At 39.6% G+C, this 11,594-nt stretch overlaps 1 protein-coding gene across 2 annotated transcripts; it reads right to left on the bottom strand.

Moving 5' to 3' along the window:
- Positions 1 to 246: 246 nt before the first annotated feature.
- Positions 247 to 4,370, bottom strand: rpz5 (rapunzel 5). 2 transcript variants are annotated; one of them, XM_034153413.1, is made up of 2 exons: positions 4,264 to 4,370; positions 247 to 2,635 (listed from the first exon to the last, which is right to left on the bottom strand). In XM_034153413.1, the coding sequence occupies exon 2, from the start codon at positions 2,566 to 2,568 to the stop codon at positions 1,387 to 1,389; it is 1,182 nt and encodes a 393-aa protein (XP_034009304.1). In that variant the 5' UTR covers positions 2,569 to 2,635; positions 4,264 to 4,370; the 3' UTR covers positions 247 to 1,386. The 2 variants fall into 2 exon arrangements, with proteins under 2 accessions (XP_034009304.1, XP_034009305.1); XM_034153414.1 differs by lacking the exon at positions 4,264 to 4,370 and adding an exon at positions 3,672 to 3,839.
- Between the last annotated feature and the right edge of the window lie 7,224 nt (positions 4,371 to 11,594).

Here is an 11,594-nt window from a genome sequence, read left to right on the forward strand (position 1 = left end):
ATTACTTTAAAATAGCTGAGTAATAATGACCAATGATGACAAAACCATTCATATATTTTTGTTTATTACAAATTAAAGTAAAATATACAAGTGTCTTGATTAAATGATTGTAGAATAAGGATTTTGGACGTTTGCCCTGCAGCCATGAATTGCATTAAAAGCAGCAAGAAACTTTCAATTGATTTCATTTTATACACATTTATATCTAGGAGTAGGCGATAATATCAATATAATCAATTACTGTAGTACATGTCATTCATTTATTTGTGATATAAAGTCTATGCCTAGGTGGTGCACATTCTGGAAAATCAATTGAGAAACAAAAACATAACAACAAAATCTCAAATTAAGTTTAAATGACTTCTTCTGATTCGTCTGACCATATGAAAGAAATGATTTAGATGAGAAGAAATAATACCACTAACATGTCTGTTTGCTATATATGAAGCTCCAGCCAGGAGGCGTTTATCTAAGCTTAGAGTAATATCTTGTTCGTTTAATTGTATAAGAAAACAAAGTGTACTTTGGTGTTTTACAGGAGGTTTTGTGTCAAGATCCGGGATGTCACCCACCAAGAAATACTCCTGTAGATATTCTGTAAATTAACATTCCTAGACTTCCTGTTTCAAGTCTTTTTTCTAATTTGAGTTTATTGCGTCCTGGCTATAGTCTTTTATCTTACAGACAGACAACAGTGGTATCAATCTTGTTATTTTACTCTTGACAGGAAGTAAGTGAGTGCTCTTCCCAGGATGTAAAAATATTCCTTTAAATGTTGAGTTTCAAAGAATATTTTTGACATCAGAATCCAAAGTTGAGAAAACCGCACCAACTCACGGTCCATTCACTTATTCTACAGCTTTCAAAGGCAAATAATAAACTGTAAAGCTCAAAATAACCCAAATGGACAAGGCATCACATTAATGCAAAAGAAAATCAAATACAAATCAAATCACGCCATAAAGTAGTCCTGCTAATTCGTTTACAATATTGCCCTCAATGGTATGAATCAATCCAATAAACTCATGGCAAAGTTTCTTGAAGCTATTTGACTAATTTGTCATATCGCCCAATCCTAGCATCAAATTAGGGACAGTATCACATGTTATGACATTAAGTCAAAGCTGGCATTGAGATATACGGCGCTGAAGCTGCTGTATCAACAGATTAAAGATTTATCTAAAAGAATAGAAATGGATACGAGTAAGACAATGAATCACATTCCAGAAACCGGGCAGATTATGCATCAACACAGACAATATTTATGAATCCATTTCTATATTTAATGGAGAGATTTTCAGGGCTCTGGTAAAGACATTCATGAATTTATGTGTAGCTAATTTCTTCCTGTTTGCGGGCGGCTACACTTTATGTTTCTCTGTGAGCCTACTCGGAGTGGATACACAAGTAGGCCCTTTTGTGTTTCCCATAGTAGTAACAGTCCTCATGGAAGTTGTTGGACTGCACCACCTCTTTGTAATGGCTGACAGCATGGACCAGGTAGTTGGGAAAGCTCTTGTTCAACGCCAGAGCCACTGCCATCATGTCCCCCTTCATCTTCTGACTCTCAATCTGCTCCAGGATCTGACTCTTGTTAATGGGCTTGGGGTCATCACAGAAAGAGACCACCACTTTAATCTTGGTCTTGGTCAAAATGTCAAACCAGTTGGCTCCTCCACTTCCATGGCATTTCTTTCCTGCCAGCCAGTTGAAAAAGAAAATGCGCTCCCTGTTGCTGAAAGCCCTGACGGACCAGTTCACCCAGTCGTATTTCTTAACAAGCAAATCCAGAAGGGATTTGGTGAAGTCCTGGTTGACGGTGCCGGGATTCTCCAGAAGCTTGTGCTCAATGTCCATTTTGGCTTGATCTGCAAAGTTCTCTGTACACTCATCAACAGCCGCTTTCATTCGTTTCTCGACATCCTCCATCCGTCCCTGCCACTTCTTCACCATATCCTCCCCCACCACCCCTTCCTTGAGGGCAGAATGGCCCATGACGGAGATAATGCCGACCACAAAAAGCTTCTTCAGCCGGGCGCAGAAATCCTCAACTGCCCTTCTGCTTCTCTGCTCTATGGCGACTACTGTCTCCAGCATCGGGTCTCCTGCTGTGCTCTCCCCAATGACGGCATTGTAGAGGGCGTCCAGGTTCAAGTCGGAATCTGTGTTCTCGTAATGGCTGATGAACTTCTCCATCTTCTTCTCCTTGAACTTTGGCTTGGCGTTGACAAAGTCTTGGAACTTTTCATACTGGCTGAGCATCTGCGCCTCACGATCGAAGTTCTGCTTGTTCAGTGACGCCTTCTGCAGCTCCAGGGCAATTTGATCGATCTCATCCTGGATTCCCTCAAGTTGCTGGTTGACCATTTCAAACTGCTGAGTCAGGTAGCGAGCCTCCTTGCTGTCCGGGTTGTTGAGTATCTCGGCTGAGGCCACGAACACAGCCTCTAAGATGGGGTGAAGCTGGCCAACAGTGGCAGCGAGCACCTCAGAGGCTTGCCCCATGATCTCCACACCTTTCTCGATCTTGTCCCTGTTCTGGACGAGCCAATCTGCCACATTGTTCATCTTTGTTTTATGTATTTCACACTTACTAATTTAAAATGGTTCCCACTTCCAGAGGCTTTGCTTGTGTCTGAAAGAAGAAGAAACATGAAACCCTTGTAAAGTTCATTTCAGTGTGAAGACATTTCAGTAAAAAATGAACGCACTCCTTTTTCTTTTTTCAGTTAGAGTTGGAAATGAAACCATAAACAGCTGAGAATAAGTATTTTTTTTTTTTCTCACGGGCCTTTTTCCTGAGAAACGAAACCCTATCATAAAGCAAACGGCAGGTCATGTCTGCACATGTAGGCATCCAGTTTCATGCCGCACCCTCAGAGCCTCAGCTAATGACAGGGACTCGTTTTTAAGCCTTGTTGCCATTGACACATAGGCTATCAGAAAAAAGCTAATGAAAGTACACAAATGAGACACACATGGATGGCAATTCAGAACAAATATCAAACATGGTGTGTTTACTCGTGAATTATGATGTGAGTATTGTGCAACACTGCAGAACTGGCCCTTTGGGATGTTAGTTTTGTACTGCTCTAACAATAGCCAAGTCCCAAAGCAAACACAGATGTTCACATCATGGTAAAAGAGGGTGTTTTACTTTGGTAACGACAGTATGATTTTCGATGTAAAATACACAAGAGAGATGATCTAACTAATCTCTCGTTCCCTGAAGCCAATATCCAGTTTAGAAAAAGGCACACCCAGGTCTGAGAGAGCAAGAAATCCCCTTTAATGCACTTGTTCAATAAAGCAATCACACTTCCTTAATTATCACAGCCCCGTAATTAAAATCACATACAAATCTGTAAGAGGTTATTGTATGAGAAAAATATACAAATATAGGTTTACATGTGTAACCACAGAAAAAAGGCTCACCAATAATTGCTGCAGTGATGAGATCAGTGGTGTCCTTTTACAGCCTTTCCTATCACTGCACTCGTTACGTTTAATTTATTCAGCCACATACCATCAGTGCTTTTATAATATTTCTACATTTCTATGTGATAGAAAATAAAAGTGCACTGTTTAAATTCAAATGTGTAATCATATAAAATAATTAAATTCCATTCTAATTTAAATGAAAAACAAATAACAATGAAATAAATACTTACTGAGTAATTATCTTGGTTTGTGTTTGAAAATATCTTCAGAAAATGTGTAAAGTTTGTCGTCTTTTAGCAACAAAAGTTGAATATATTTTTGTGAAAGGAAAAAGGCGAGTCCGACACAGCACTTGTTCAAACACTGGTCTCACTTTTCAATGTGATATGCTGTGATATAGAGCTATAGAGCTTACATAGAAAACCACATCCGCAGAGCCTTAACAAGACCACATCCTCCAAAGGATTCATTTCCACCTCTTGAACATCCCTTAGATTTTAACTGTTTTGGTTGAAAACATTTTACTTTTAAGGAAATACAAGACTTTTTTAAAGAAAAAAAGTAAAATGCATTTCTTCAAAGATTCGGTTTTGACAATGGTGAGACAAGCTAAACAACAACACTAGATATTGAGGGTTTTTCATTCTTTTTTTTTGTTTCCTCCATTCTCTCTGGCTTTTTTCTTCTTTCCCTAGTCTTTCTTTCTGTTCCCACTCTTTTTCAACCTTTAATTGGAAATTGAAAATGATGGTAAAGTGGTAAAAGTTGATGATGGAGATGCTGAACAAAGAATTAGAGCAATTAAAAAGTATAAAAACTCACCTTTCTAGCAAAATATCCAGTGGGCTACAGTCCAGTTATCCAGTAGTCCAGCTGTGCCTGTGAGCACCAGCCTCCTTGGGATGTATATATAGACTCCCTACCTCTCTCCCTCCCTCCCTCCTTCTCTCTCCCTTTCTCTCCCAGTGTCTGCCTGTCTCTCTCTCGTCACTCCCCCTTTGGAACTCCTCCATCCCGTTTCAGCATTCCTCAGAAAACCCACTCAGAGGGATGGGGGGCCGGCACTGACGGAGATAACATCCCGTAAACACTCCACCATGCAGGCACACCATGCACCCTGGGAAAATTAAGGAAAAAAAGAAAAACTGGTTTCTGTGTATATGTGTGTGTGCCTGTTTGTGTATGTGTGTGTACAAGAGACAGACAGAGAAAGAGTGAGAAAGTGATATAAAAAGGAGAGCAGGCGCAGTAGGGTTCACTAGAGCGGCCCTCGAGGACAAAACCCCTCTTGTTGTGGCTTGAACGAGGTTGCCATGGTCACTGCAGTGGGTCCTCTAACTTCTGTGACACTGTGCTCAAACAAGTTGGGATTCACAGGAAGTTAGTACCCTAAATAACTAAATGAACCATTACTTAGCAGGCTAAGATCGTTTGTTGAAGCTATTCTTTTGTAAATGCTGACCTACTTTACTATGAAATTGATTATTGGGGATGCAAAGCTATTGGTTGTTGGAATCAAGCATTGCAAAAATGGATGTCATTTTCCCTGCAGGGGCAGCGCTCAGTCGGTCACAGTGCCGCCCAGTGAAAGACAGTCTGTGTTTCCCAGTACACACCATGACAGTCAGAGCTCACTCAAGGCCTTTGTGCTGTATGATGCAGCCCGATGTCACTGTCAGCCATCCCCTTAAATGGATCATAAAGAGGCGGGAACAGGAAGAGGAGGGAAGGATGTGTGCTGCAAATTGATACTGGTCAGGCGGGCAGAAGAGGGTTAGGCGAGCACGTCCGCCACCGCCTTGTTTCTGTGTCGTCCCTCTGTCAGATCTCACACTTGTTTAACCATCAGAAAGTAGAAATTAGCTTTCGCAGGGACTCAACAGTATGTGGCGTGATGGGTGGTACAGCCGACGCTGGGAAACACACACTGTAAAGGCCTCAGTGTAACATCACTCAGTAGGGAGGACCTTTCTTCCTCTGTTGTGTGTTTGTTTCCCAGACAAATCTTTCTAAAGAGTTGCATTTCTTTATATTGGCATTACAAATTATCTGCAAACACACACAGCTTTGAACCAAACAAACAACACAGTCTTTAGAAGCTCTGGCTGTATTATCAACGGAAAAGTGTTTCATTTGTAGAAAACATTTGCCTTTGTTGTTTCATGCTCACCAGGTGGAAACATGGTTGAAATATTTGCGATAATGACATCCAGCTGAGTTTGTTTGCCTTCCGCTGTTTTGTCTGGCTTTACTCAGCATGTTGGGCAAGCTGAACCGATCTTTCATGGTTTTGTGTAATCCAGAGTTGCTTGGAGGTATTTGTTTCAACTTTTTACTGCTTTCATTTAATAGGATAGAGTTGGCATTAATATTTCAAGTATCATGATCTTAATTTCCGAACAAAATCTCTCATATAATAAAGAAAACATGCTTTTAAGTACTATAATAAGATGTCCTGGTGTAACTTTAATTCCTTGCTGATGATTAATGTTTTCATGAACAACAAAAAGGAAGTGAAAAGTCATGAGATTCATGAGAGTCATGCAATTATCCATGAATGTCAGCTCATGAGTCTCCTTTCTCTAAAAATAAGAAAAACAAGCTTTTTAGTTCCTTTTATATACATTTTCCTCTATAAATCTATAGTATTTAGGCCAAGAGGTTGTGCCATCTTTGTTGTTGGTGTCTGAAAGCTAAAATGATAAATGACTTCCTGGTCCGAGGAAGCTATCTACCACATTTTATCTTTTTGACCTTGTCCAATGGCTAGTGTTTCCCCCTCACCACAAGATGTCTCCTCAGCTCAGGAAAAGCCCCCGGTGGCTCATCCTCTCACAGAATATACACAGCATCTTCTGGGAAGGGTCGGTGTTTGAAAACGTCAATTGAGACCCGAGAGAAAGCACTCACATATAAGAGGAGATTTGTATTATTAATAAGCTCAGATAATAAAAGCTATTTCATACAAAAGGGATGCAGAGACATTTTCACAGGGCAGAACTTCACAAAACACAAAGATGCTAAGCCTGAAATACAAGACTTCATTTTGGCAGAGCTTTAAACAAAGCCATGAAAAATGTTGACGACCTGCCTAGACAAGGATATAATGCCAAATACTCAATTGCACAACCCTTATTAGTTTTGTTTGGTTGTGAGTACGCTGTTATCTAAACAATTAAGATACTGTTGTCACACACACTATAAAGTCATATGTGCTTACAGAAATGTTCTCTGATTTTCTCCACACCTCAGTATCACATCAGTGCAGTGAAATATTGCTTCATAGGGAGAAAGTTATTGGGAAAGATGGGATTAAGTACCAGTCATGCAGGATTTGACTCCCGTGGGGAAATAAATGTGGGCAGAGCGTTCAAAAGGAAACGTTCTCCTTTTGATGGATAGTTGATTGTGGGATATTGCCAGAGGCCCAAACAGCAGATACAAAGTTGGTGCATGTCCAATTTCACCTATTAATAGCTCCCTAGAAACGGCTTTCATTTTAATAGAAGTAAGGGGTGCGTTCACGAGAAAAAATATATCCCGATGAAGAATTGCTGAGGTATAAACATTGTTTAGTAAACTAATGAGATAACATCACTGCAGCATGCAGATATAATATTATAATCTCTTCAATTTGTCTAAAATGTGTCTTCAAAGAGTCAATCTGTGGCATCCTTTTCCTTTTGAGGTTGTGAATATTTAATGAATGTATTTCTGCTTTCGCTGCCACACTGTGAGATTTGGTGAAGGTGAACATTGCAGGCATCACAGGGTCAGGATGTTACAACTCATTCATTCAATATCAGCATCAAGAAGACATTTCATATGCAAAACAAATAATTATTGGTGTCATATAGCCCATTAAACCCTGGGATTAAAAAGTTGGCTGTAAATGTTGTCTACATATTGTAGTGGGATGCATGCAGAACACATTTGAAGGTAGTTAGACTCAAATTGTGATCAGACTAGTCAGGAGTAAATGCAGGAAACAATTAAAAAGAAAATCCACCTGATAAGTGCAAAGGTCACTTAACTCTGCCTCTAGTGCTGGAGTAAGCACAGCATTGCCCAGACATGTTCCCAGGTAACGACTGTATATTGATACCAGGTGTAAAAGGGGCCTTAAACCACAACAGAATAGTTAATGGATACCCACAATTATTACAATTCATCCTGAGGTGAATGTGATTGTCTGCACCAATATTTTGTTGCACTTAACTAACAAGGACATTTGACCAAAAACAGCTAATTTAAATGAGTGTCAGGGGATCAACAAAGTCATTAAGCTTTATCTTTCGGGAAGCATGAGTTGTTTAGATGTCTGGATGAACGTGATGGATGGATTAACATCCCTGGAATCACTCAGCTAACCCGTACTTCATACTGAGACTGACATTTCAGTTCTTCTTTGTTTCTAAATGTGTCATTCAGGGATTTTTCTATGAATAAGTGAACCAGCCCAGAATGTATGGAAACACTGTATTTCCACAGCCTGCAGTTTTGGTTTCGAAGTGATGTTTTTATTCTGAGTAATGTCGGTATTCCCCCCTTACAGATGTTTCCAGGTCACAGAAAACATGGCGTTCGGTCACAGATTTCAATATCACTTGGTCTAGAGAAGTCAAAGGACGGCAGGGACAGAGGGAAGGTGCTTCCTTTGCTCATTTCAAGGACGGTTGCAGGGAAAATAAAAGTTACAGGACTGATATCAGTTCCTCACCGCTGACTGTTCATAGCTTATCTAGTGCTATATCTTGAGGGTTTAAAGTTGAAAGTTGTGAATGATTAAGATGGCACTTTTAAGGGAGGAGATTTGATAATTTTTACAGGGTAAAAGTCAGACACTATTTTACATTCAACAGCTGATTTCCTAATAATTCTCACTTTAACTGTTATTGTGACATTTACAGTATCATGGACCAACACTTATCTCTTCCTAGCTTGTCTTTATCGTGTTGCTGTGTACAGTTTGCTCATGATACATAACACGACTGAACTTTGATCAGTCTGAGTCACGCACCAACGATCTGTATGCACAACAATGACTGCGGCAGCAAAAGGCCAGCAGACCGCCTCGATACAAGCCCATCTGTCACTCACACAGATCAATACAAGCTCCAGTTAGATCTGAGGAAACAGATAAAGGTTCAGAGCCTGGGAGAAGGCGGGTTATTGATTGCAAGCAAATTCACCCCCGAGTCCATGTTTGCCCTTACACAAGTGAGTCAAACCACCTACAAGCTCGGCGTAAATTGGAAATCCAATTACTCCTCCTGGCAGACATTTTGTTTAATCACATTGTTGTACTCCCGATTTACCAAAAACCTCCAAAAAAGGCTGCACATAGATCACACAGAAGTTAAACTAATTCAAATGATCTAACTGTATTTTCAAACTTAATCATATATTATATAGCTAAGTTTATTTCCACAATAAAATGTATGTCTGTGCCCTCATGTCTGTCTTTTATGTAGAGAAATCAGCTCCATCACGTAGCCCAGTTATTCACAGAGACAAGGCATATCATCATGTGTACTGTAAAGACTGCTGGGTCAAAAAAAAGAAATTAATGCAGTGGAGAGAACATAACGAAGCAAATCAATATAGCAATTACATCTGTATTTCACTAAGGCTTTTGTGGACAGAGAAGTTAGCCTTTTTTTGATGCCTCTGCTTGGGGGAGAAACTCGCCCAGAGAATGTTGAGGTCACACTTCGTCATCCCTCGGGCCCACTCCTAAAAGTATACCGTTGCTTCTGTAGGAAACCGCACAGTTAGTTACAGAGTGTAGTCCTGCACAAATATGCAAATAAAAAATCTGATTCAGGAGTTTGATATGAGACACTTGTTTAAACGTAACATTTTCTTTTGACAACAACTATCTTGGGTGAATCCTCCATTCATGCAGTTTGTTGTTAAGCTTTGATATCCTTCAAATCTTCCTTTGGGTATTCCTAGAATTTTTCAACAGAATCTACTGATGCCTTAACTTTAAACATGGCTGCTATATAATCCACTGAACAAACATCAGCTCTGTTTGAACTGTTAGAGAGGGCCAAAGGCAAATATTATAGGAAACATTGATATGGTAATATGGGAGATTCTTAAGTGTCTAAAACAAATCCAACACAGAAACAAAGTATATTTGGTTTCAATAAACGCATGAACTGTGTTGTAAATAAATGAACAACACTTGCTAAATTACACTTATTGTATTTCACATTCTGTTTTTAGTCTGTCTGAATTAATCGTTTATCATTGTGAGGTGGATTTTCCAAGCCACATTCAAATCAAATTACAATATAAAACAAAGATAACAAGTGTATTGCATTTCAGTTTTGTCTAGCAAAGGACAGAAGACGATAATAAGTTAGTCAGTCGTTTTTAAAAGTTGTCGAGGGAAAAAAATTAATTGCGGTAAGAGCTTGCTTTAATATCAAAGCTCTGCGTTTTTTAGACCCACCATCAACCAGACTACACTCTTCACACAGTCTGTGCAGCAATACCATGTTCATCTTAATGTATTTGGCAAAACAGATGAGCGGTATATCATCCTGATATCTAGGAAACAGGGTTTTTCTCATTCAAGACAGATACAGTTCAGATTCTGTGGGGCCCATGCGAGTATTTTCCCTGGGCCTTTAAATCATTAAGTCTGCTCCTGCATCTGATCCTCTGTATCTGTTGATGTTCTCATGAGGATTAGATGCAGACTGCAGGGATATACTAACTGAAGGCAATGACTCTCTGTGACATGGTATTTCCTGGTTCTCTTCTCTTTCATTTCCTCTTTCTCACGCTTTTACTCTTTCACCTCCCACTCCCTTGGGGTCTTTATCCACAACTTCACCTCCCCCCGTTGGTGTAACACAACCAGTATATGATACTTTCACTTACAAGATTGAACCGGCATAATGATCAAACTTTCAGTCTTTTACTTATTATTCCTAAATCACTAATGTTTATAGCATTGTTCTTTTTCTTTTGCAGAACATAGAGGAATTGTGAGGCTTTTAGGGGGATTTATCCTACCTGTTGAAGAAAATATGACAGGATGAGCGAAGACAGACAGACAGACAGACAGACAGGTAAAGAGCTGCAGGACTACAAATGAGGAGAATCAGAGCAAAAAGAGAGTGAGGAAAGTGAAGGTCGGGGTAAACAAGAACATGATTAATATTCTTGGACTGATGACCTGCTGCAAATGGAGAGAGAGGAATTTCATCTCATGCTATGTGTGTGTGTGTGTGTGTGTGTGTGTGTGTGTGTGTGTGTGTGTGTGTGTGTGTGTGTGTGTGTGTGTGTGTGTGTGTGTGTGTGTGTGTGTGTGTGTGTGTGTGTGTGTGTGTGTGTGTGTGTGTGTGTGTGTGTGTGTGTGTGTGTGTGTGTGTGTGTGTGTGTGTGTGTGTGTGTGACAACATGGGGCCTTGCAGAGGGGAGCCAGACGGTGATGGCATCAGAGGAGAAAGGAAACTGCTGGAAGACATGAGGGAAAGTTGAAGGCGCTGCAGATGGCCAAGACACGTGTTTACCACCCGGTGGATTTCCACTTAAAAGCTTCACTGACAGATGGATTTCCAAGACATTGTATTCAGTATATTGTAATGTATGTAAACACATGAAGGTCCTACATGCAAGTTACACTAAAAACGTAGATATTATACTTTTAAAAGTAGCAGTACAACATATTCTGCTACATGTCAAGTTTTTCCCTCACAGTTTAAAATCTACAGTAAAGTACAAAATAGTTTCCATTTTGAAGCACCAAAAGTAAAATGAGTCATTATGCAGAATGGCCAGTTTCATAATGATTATTTATATTATGTTAAAGCCAAAGTTTAGTGTTGCAGGTGGTAAAGGTGGTGCTGATTTAAAACTGTATTCCCACTGGGACAACCCATGCAAAACTTGATTAACTCCTGATGGTAAAAGTACTCCATGTGAGAACTTCATGTAACAGGAAGAGTCTAGTACAATTGAATAAGTATAATATTTTCAACCTGGGAAATTATCAAAATAAGCAATATTAAAACGTGCTTATTATGTAACATGCCCTTTAAAGCTCTTTTTTTATTATATAAAACGTTCTGTCATACAAAAATACAAATGTATTCCTCTGGGAGGCCCCTGAAATCATGTCACCTTTTCTGAAA

The sequence above is a fragment of the Trematomus bernacchii genome, unplaced genomic scaffold (genome assembly GCF_902827165.1).
Source record: "Trematomus bernacchii unplaced genomic scaffold, fTreBer1.1, whole genome shotgun sequence".
NCBI classification, from domain to species: domain Eukaryota; kingdom Metazoa; phylum Chordata; class Actinopteri; order Perciformes; family Nototheniidae; genus Trematomus; species Trematomus bernacchii.

Excerpts from the sequence above, each read along its gene's own strand:
- rpz5 (XM_034153413.1), bottom strand. The coding sequence starts at position 2,568 with ATGAACAATGTGGCAGATTGGCTCGTCCAGAACAGGGACAAGATCGAG.